The following is a 9,568-nucleotide window of genomic DNA, read 5'->3' as shown; positions in this document are numbered from 1 at the left end:
CCATTTTATAATTCATCTTACTGAACATGTCATAAATTTAGACTTAAAAATAATAACAAATAAGTGACTAACAACTCAAAATTGCACTAACGTTCCAAACAAAAACAATATACTTTCCAAAAAAAAATTATTAAAATCTAATAAGTCTACTTTTGTACACTACACTTTACACTTTGAAAAATACTGCTGTATATACTGATTAGCACACTTTTTCAAAGTGTCATCCTTGTTTTACAGATAGATTTTGTTATTGTAATTACATTCAGTTCTTTTAGGGGCATAATTGAATGAATGTATGTGGTGTGTATGATCTAAACTAAAAATTTAAAGAGATATTTTTTGAATTTGGTTTTGCATCATCATCAGTTTTGTTTCTCTTAAAATCTTAACAAAATCATGTATTTCGGCCCAAACCTTCATGGAGTACTTCAAGATAACATACTGTTTAATATCTTTATATTCAACGCCTCTTAACCATAATGGACGAACACGATAATTCAAGCTTGCATTGCTGTGAAATTCTTCATGTATAGATGTATATATGTAGCGTACATTCAGAGCAGTGAGAGAAACATCAGTTGATGGTGTTGAAATCTCTTCCATATAGGATTTAGTAAGAAGTGGAACGATGAAATCTACCTGAAATTTGATAACAAAATATTAAATTAGATAAAATTAAATATTAAACTGATTTTATGCCAATATGTAAACACATAGTTACTTTAAATGTAATTTTTACATGTGGTGTTGTTGTTATTTGGTTTTCAGGAGCATTAGCAACTAAGGCCATATTGCTCCGGAGATATGCGGTGGTCATTCCCTGACCTTTCCGCATCCTCCGTATTTGGTGGTCACGGGCTCAAACCCCTGTCTAATCAAGAAGCGTGTGTTACACACTGCTGTTCCTGCCCACCTGGCTACAGAGGCACCTTTTACATGTGAAAGGATACACACTATGTCAACAGAATAACTCTCAAAAGAAATCGACTGAAAGTTGAGTTCAAAAGTCAATAAATGTTCAATGTAAGTTCCAAAAATTGCGATATAAATAGTTCCACATGATATTCCAATTCTTCCCCCATTTTGTAGAGTGTTATCCTGATCAACATATGCAACAACATGACAATTATTTGGATACAACATCTGCTGGAAAAAATGGACTATTGATTTTCAAAGAATTTTTCACTGTTCAGCTCTCTTTGTTAACTTTGTGAACACAGCTTCATCACTGATGCTAAGCTTGCAATTTCTGCATAATAGCAGATTTTGTTATTTGGAACAAGGCACAAAAAGCAAGCACAATGTTGCTGAATGAAAATGAAATTGACAAACAAGACAGAGTAGTCTCAGAAATTTTCTTTCAGGGTATACATAACATGCTGATTCAGAGTATGGTATATATTTTTATTGTAATAAATTTACATAGTTGATAATTTCATTTATAGTAATCTTGTGCATTGTCATACACAATATATAAAGAGAGTATCAATAAACACTTCCACATTCATACAAAAGACCGAGGAAGAAACAAACAATCTTTTTTTTTTATTATTATAGGTAAGATCAAGGGATCTGAGGGTTTTAAAAAGTTCAGAACAATGGTGAAAAAAAGTTGCAAGTTAAAACTGAAAGTGCCTGCAATCATGCCCAACCATAAGAGGGCGTACATTATGAGAGCCTTGTCAACCAATTCTGCCCTGGAGAGACCAGGCATGACAAGTGGAATAGAAATTTACTTGCCATGGTCTGTGCTTATTAATAGGAGAGAATTTCTCAAGGGAGAAATTCTCTCCTTTTAACAAGCAAGAATATTTGTGGATACTACAAGGTAGTGTTAGATGGATCAGAAAACTGCTAGCCTGGGGACAGCGCTGGACCAAGGTATTTCCACACCCCGGGCAGAATGATTTTTCGGAGCCCTTTACTAAGGATATAGATATTTTTGCCTCTTTGTTCTTCTGTTTTTGGTGCCCCAGGCAAGACCCTGCTAGCCCATACCTTAATCTGGCACTGCCTGGAGAGAGGAGAGGGATACATAGATTAATAATTAATAGTAGCCATAGGCAGAGATGAAAGTGATTTTTGCACTGCTACTATTAGAACATGCAACAGCCTGGAAAGAAAGGTGTTGGGGATTACAAAACCTGATGAGGATCATTGTGGAAAAAGTGAATACATGGGCTGTGTAAGGGTAATTAAGAGTAAGAACAGGTGCATGTATACTTGCATGTACACCAATTATAAGAGTATAGTAAATAAATTTGAATAATCTGAGGTGCTGGTCAGGTCATTAAATATAAGGGATCCTACATTTGATTACTGTACTCCACACATTCATATTCTGCAACCCTAATATCTGTCACTCAGATGTAAGATATCTGTCACTCAGATATCTGTCACTCAGATGTATACATTGTATTCCCCATATGAATATGGGGAATACAATGTATACAGAAAGGACAGACAAGGTAGGAGGTGCTATCCTCAGTTAAGAAGCACATAAATCTAAGGCAGTGCATCCAGTTTACATGGATGGACAGTGCAATGTTGGGCCAGTGGGGTATGATATTAGTACTGAAAAAGTAAAAATGAGAGCCAGAGAGTGTTATAGACCTAATGATGCTGATGAGTACAACAAACAGCTGTAGAGAGAAACAGAGTGGGCCAGTAAATCAAAATGTCTTATAATAGAGGATTTTAACTTTCTAGATATTAACTGGAACTTGCAGTTTGGTCACTCACACACTAGCAACACTTTTGTAGATTTACTGGATAACTGTTTTCTAGAGCAGTATGTTAAAGAAGCATGTTTTCTAAAGGCATGTTTACAATTTAAATTAGGAAAACCACTAATAACACAGTAACATTTTTAGGCATTGATTTAAGATATCTAACAAGAGAGTAATACTCTTGATCTGATTATCAGCAGTGATTATTCGTGCATTACAAATCTGAAAGTAAAAGAACCACTAGGTTGCAGTGATCACAGAGTATTGATGTGGGATATACTTAAAGATATAAATGCCATCAAGAGTAAAGAGAAGGGTTATTCCTTTCATAAAAGGTGACTACAGCGGTCTCTAACAGTTTTGAAATTCTATACAGTGGGACCAACTGATGTTGTTACCATCGGCAAATTCTAAATGGGCAGTATTCAAGAAATCATAGAAGCTACTAGGCTTTTTATACCAACTAAGAATTACTGTTCACGGCTTAGACTTCAACAGATGTCAGACGAATTAATGAGACTTGTGGCAGAGAAGAAAAATGCATGAGATGCATACAAATTATCATGTGATACAGAAGCCTATGGTATATATAAACTCGTCTGCAATCAAGTTACAAAGGATGTTAAGCAAGCCAAGGAAGATTATGAGAAATCTTTGGCAAAGGATGCAACAAAAAATAGCAAAGACTTCTTTTCTTATGTAAACACTAGAAGAAAGGGGGGGGGTGAATCACATTGGTTCAACTGTTGAATCCTGCTCAGGTTGCTGACAAGCTGAATAAGTATTTTGCATTTACATTCACACAAGGAATTCTTTAGGGGAGTAGATATCATAAATTTACCAATCTCTAACAGGGAGCTAAATACAGTAGAATGTCCATTATCCGGAATGATTTGAAAGGCTAATCTTTCTTCTTTTTTTAATGGTAGTACAGTAAGCCCTGGTTATAGTGATCATGTTTGCAAACTGAATTTTGATTATAATAAGTGAAAGATTGAGTTTATTATGTGTTTATAACAGATTGTATAAACAAAAAGCCCAATAAACTGAAAACTGCAAATTGTTTTTATTGTTTTATGGTTGTGACCTCTAGAATTCTATGTGACCTTTAGAAATGTGCTTTAGAAAAATATCACAGAGACTACAGGGTTTTCACGGAAACCATGACTGAATTTCAGATTAATTTAGCTCCAGATTCGGTAAGAATAATATCAGCCCGAAACTGTGCGATTTATTATTTTTCTCAATTTTTTATGGTAAAATGTGAATGAAAAGAAAATGTGGTTTTAATATTGCAACAAAAACAGAAATTATTAATAGAATTTTAGAAGGTGAAAATTTAGGAAATCTCTCCAAAGAGTTTGATGTGGGGACTGCAACAATTTATGACAAAGAAAAATTCCAATGCTATAACAGAATTTGTGTCAATTATGGATAGTGAAGGAGGATCTAGCAGGAAAAAGCTGATGTCAAAACCTGAAAATGCCGCTTTAGAGAGTGCACTTACTCTATTTTTTTGTTTTCTTCAGAGCGAAGTTTAGGTGAGCCAGTGTCTGGCCCAATGTAGTGTGAAAAAGCATTGGATTTTCATCAAAAATTAATAGGCAATGAAGATTTTAAGGCAAGCACAGGTTGGCTGAAAAACTTTAAACTGAAACATGGTATAAGTGAACTAGATATTCAAGGCAAGAATATCTAGTTATGGAAAGCATTACCGAGAAAAAAACCTAGTCACTAAAAGAGATGTGCCTGCACCAAATTTTAAGATGAGAAAAGAGCAAATTACAATTGCTATGTTTGCGAATGCCACTGGGATGCACAGATTGTATGTGCTTGTTATCGTTAAGTCGAAAAAACAGAGAGCATTTAAAAATGCCTGGATGGATGTTTCTGTTATCCAGAATGAGAATAGGTTCATAATTTTTTTTATTTAATTAATCTTATTTAATTTAATTGCAAGGTAAGATTAAATTTATTTAATCTTACCGGAAAAATTGGCTATCCAGAAGAGGTCTGACATCAATTATTCCGGATAACTGACGCTCTACTGTAATTTTGTAATAACCGAAAGGAAAGTGGAAGAGAAATTTCTGAAGTTAAATGTAAGAAAGACACCTGGGGTGGATGGGATCTATCCTATTATACTAAGGGAGGTAATGAAGTAAGCAAACCCAAAGCCATAATTATGAGAGCATCTTTGGATTAAGGTGAAGTCCCTGCGGACTGGCGAGGTATGAATGTATCTGCAATTCACAAAGGGGGGATCAAAGAGTGACACAAGTAATTACAGACCTGTTAACTTAACTTCTGTTGTGGGTAAATTAATGAAGTCACTGGTTAAAGAAGTATTGCAGGCCCATCTAGATAGGAGTGTCATTACATTTCAGCCACGGTATGGGTTTGTCATGGGGTGAATTTGTCTGACCAATTTGATTGGATATTATAATGCAGTCAAAAGGAATTGGATTCAAAAATAATTTTAATATCATATACTTGGATTTCAGGAAAACTTTTGATACTGTTACATATAATGGACTGCTGTACAAATTGGAGCAGTGTGGCATTAAGCGCAAGATGTTGCTATGGATAAAGGGATAGTTGAGTAAGAGAAGACAGAGAGTTGTTATCAATGGACACTGCTCTTCGTGGCCACATGTTATTAGTGGATACCCCCAGGGTTCAGTGCTGGGCCCACTATTGTTTTTTATATTTATTAATAACACTGATGAAGGCATATCAAGCTTAATGTCCAAGTTTGCAGATGAAATGAAGGTTAGCAGTGTAGTTAACCATGGTAAGCTACTGCAACAAGATCTAGAAAAATTAGGCAGATGGACTGAGAAATGGCAGTTGAAGTTTAACATTAACAAATGCAAGGTTATGCATATGGTTATCAGCAATCCCTGATTAATGTACCAACTGTGTGGTACTACTTCAGGGTAATGGAAAATGAATAAGACTTGGGGATAAAAGTGCAGTCAGATATGAAGTTCTCTAAACAGTGTAGATTGGCTGCCAGGGCAGCTCATAAGGTTTTGTCAATGATATACAAGAATTGTTTGTTTGTTGTTTGGTTTTTTTTTAAGGAGCATTAGCAACTAAGGCCATATTGCTCCGAGTCATGCGGTGGTCATTCCCTGACCTTTCCGCATCCTCTGTATTTGGTGGTGACGGGCTCGAACCCCGGTTTAATCAAGAAGCGTGTGCTACGCACTGCTGCTCCTTCCCACCTGGCTACGGAGGTGCCATATATACAAGAATTGGTAGGCTGCAAAAAATGAGTACTGTATACTGGTATGGAAGCCTCATTTTAGGAAGGTTTGTTTGTTTGTTATTTGGTTTTTAGGAGCATTAGCAACTAAGACCATATTGCTCAGGGGATATGCGGTGGTCATTCCCTGACCTTTCTGCATCCTCCATATTTGGTGGTCACGGGCTCGAACCCCAGTCTAATGAAGAAGTGTGTGCTACGCACTGCTGTTCCTGCCCACCTGGCTACAGAGGCGCCTTTTAGGAAGGATGTGGAGCTGTTCGAATGGATGCAGAGAAGATCGACCACATTTGTGAAGGGAGAAAAAGGGTGCTCTTACTAGGTAAGGTTTCAGTTTTGCAAATTGTTACATCTGGAAACTAGGCACCTGTGAGGAGATCTGAATGAGATGTTTAAGGCCTTGAATGGATTGTGTAAGCTCAATGCTGATGGAATCCTCCCACTTGATCAGACTACACACGAGGGGGTATAAATTCAAATTGAGGAAGAATGGTTGCTGGTCAGATGAATGGAAATTTGCCTTCATCAAGGAGTGGTTGATTGTTGGAACAAACTCCCATCTAGTGTTGGGAGGAAGAACTACATAAACTGTTAGAGGGAAAGGGCAGTTGAATGTGAAGTGTTTTTTTTTTTTTTTTTTTTTGATAATGCTGTACAAGCTTGCTTTCTTGGTTCATTTGCCACTACTACTACTACTACTACTATTACATAAGCCAGATTTTTTTATCTATATTTTGTTATTAAACTTAATAACTCCTTCTAGAGCTACATCTAATAGTTTTATGGTCTTGTAAATCAATGAGATTTTATATAATGATTGCTTTAACTACTAGAACTATCCTTTAAAAAAGTTTTTTTTTTTTTTAAGTTCAATAACAAAATATACATACAAATATAAAAGCAGTATAAATAATCCTCTCCATCTCTGATGGCAGTTTTATTCATGGACAGTATTATAAACTTTGAGAAAGAAGCATTTAATCAGCACCCTAGAAGCCACTAATCTATTCAACCTAAAGGCGCTGGTGTTCATTACCTTGATTAAGTATAAAAAATATCATTTGCATATATCCTTTGTTATTTCCATGCGTACGTTCTTATTAAAGCTGAAACAATGGCCTTTTTCAGAATATCAGTGTTGATAAAGTGAGCCTGAACTGCACTATTTGCCTCATCCTTTCCATTTATTAAGCACAACTCTTCCACCTCTTTCCACTTGTTCTTTTTAATTAAAATTTAAAAAAAAAAACCTTTTGGATTCATCCAAACAAAAATTCATGTATAATTTTTAAGTAAAAAATTTCACTGTTTTTAGACCTTTATGATTAACTGTAATTTTCACATAATTTTATTACAATACACAATTATACACAGCCAGCTATGGTCTAGTGATTAGCATGCATGGACCCAAGTGAGGGAGGGTTGTGGATTCAAGCTGAACACTTCCATGAAAAATGCATGGCCCATTATGAACTGTGAGGTTGAATACCTGGCTGCCCATAATAATTAACTCAGCATACTGCAAAAATAATGAATAGATAAACTCTTTTGGCCTTGGCTGTTTAGAGAATAAATGGAAATTTATTTATTTAGGCATTAATTTACACTTATTTTTAGTATGGTTATAACCCTTCCTCTCTCTTTTCTAAAGCCACCAGGGACTTTTTTTTGTGTGTGTGTGTGTCCTTGTATCATGGTGGCTCCTAGGCATAAGCACATCTCCACCTAGTTCATCTGTGATGGCACAGAATCTCTGCAAAACAGGCCTGATAAAAGTATTAGTGTGTGTGTGTTAGTACTGTGTTTGGTGTGAAGTGTCAGGCCACTTCACCACCAGGGTGCAGCCAACATCTGGTCAGTTACTGCCTAGTGCCCATCCCTAGGCATGAGGAGCCAGGCTAGAGTCTACTATTCTCTGTGAGTGCTGTAATGCACAACTTCCCGCACCCACCAGTAGTGCGATACCAGTGGGTGCAGCTACCAGGAACTAACTGCTTCAGCCAATAATTTCCTATCAATCAATTTTCTTTATCAGTCAGGGCGGGAGACACTATCCCTCTCACATCTCATTCAGCCATCTTTCAGAAATTTAACAGGAGAATATTTTTGTGCTTAATCAAGGCAACAATAAAAAAAATCAACCAGTGCCCATTTATTATAATGACTAGGTTTTCTTCATTTAGGAACAGGAAGGGAGAATTAAACTTTAATAATTTCATGAATAACAGAAAAATTAAAAAATTTAAATTAGAAACACCACTAATAACACAATAACATTTTTAGGTATTGAGTTAAGACATCTAACAATAAATGAATAATATAAGAATGCAGGAAGTATACTAATTCAGGTAGATATATTAACCACCAATCAAACTAACCAAATCACAAAACCAAAGGTGTGATTCAATCAATTTTCAGAGTGAATAAAATTCACTCTGAAGAGTAAATGTTAAAGTTCTATTCCAACAAAACTGGAAAATATAATTTTAAGCTTATAATGACAAGATACCCATTAATTTTAAAACTTTTTATCGTTTATTAAAAATACAAATATTTATTAATTATTTTATTTGATTTACTGTTTAGTAAAAACTACTGATTACCATTTTTTAGATATCAAAAAAGAAAACTGATAATTTATTAAGAAAAAAAAGTTTTCATACTTCTATATGTTCAAAACAATGGTGAAAGACTAAGAGAGAAAAAACATTTATCATATATTGCACCTTTCAACCCATTTACAGAATTTGCAATCACAATACGAAGTATATACCCCTAACTGGATCAATATGATCAAAATATGAATAATATATAAGCGCTTACAAATAAATAAAAATAAGTGCCGTGCAAAGAGGGGCAAAATTACGAACTAGAATACTGAAACACTTTAAAATAAGCATTTTAATAATTTTATTGTTTCATCAAAAAAGCTAAAATAAAAAATTGGAAATTGCAGAACATATAAACACATAGTTATAAGTTATCTTAAATGGTAATGAATAAAGTGCATTGTTTTTGCTTTTCCAGTGATATTCACATTGACATAACACCATATGGTCAGAGCGAAGAAGCAAAGAACTATATCTGTGAAACTTATGCATATGAATCAATTTCTTTCTTTCTAAGTTATTTATGAGGAATGTAAAATTTATTTTAAATTTGTGCTTTAATCAAGCACTTTATTCATTATTATGTACACATATGAGGTGTGGCAATAAAGTTCCCAGATTGGTGCTGTTGCACTGATGTTCGATAATTTTAAAATAAACAAAAGTGGTATGCTGTAATTCAAACTTCCTCCAACAGAAATGTATGAAATGTTAAAAACTGTTTCTGGCGATGAAATGGTAAGTCATACCACTGCATTTGAATGGTATAAATGGGTTAAAGACAGACGTGAGGATGTTCAAAATGACCAAAGAAGTGGGTGTCCGTCAACTTCTCGAAATGAGGACAGAGTTGCCAAAGTTCAGGAAATTGTGGCAAGATATTGTTGCTTGACTATCACAATGATAACTGATGGGTTGGATAGGAATAAGGAGACAATTTGTCAAATTCTACATGAAGT

General features: G+C 34.9%; 1 protein-coding gene across 1 annotated transcript in view; it reads right to left on the bottom strand.

The window, feature by feature from the left end:
• Window positions 1-324: 324 nt before the first annotated feature.
• LOC150075508 (uncharacterized) overlaps window positions 325-9,568 on the bottom strand; it is a 31,058-nt gene continuing 21,814 nt past the window's right edge. Inside the window, exon 5 of the mRNA XM_090388522.1 lies at window positions 325-639. Coding sequence (XP_090244648.1) covers window positions 325-639 — 315 coding nt within the window. The remainder of the gene's footprint in view (window positions 640-9,568) is intronic.

Source organism: Mastigoproctus giganteus, chromosome 14 (genome assembly GCF_048544385.1).
Source record: "Mastigoproctus giganteus isolate SK-2022 chromosome 14, ASM4854438v1, whole genome shotgun sequence".
Lineage (NCBI taxonomy): Eukaryota > Metazoa > Arthropoda > Arachnida > Uropygi > Thelyphonidae > Mastigoproctus > Mastigoproctus giganteus.
The sequence above is the reverse complement of the archived record's forward strand: the minus strand, read 5'-3'. Positions and strand labels throughout refer to the sequence as shown.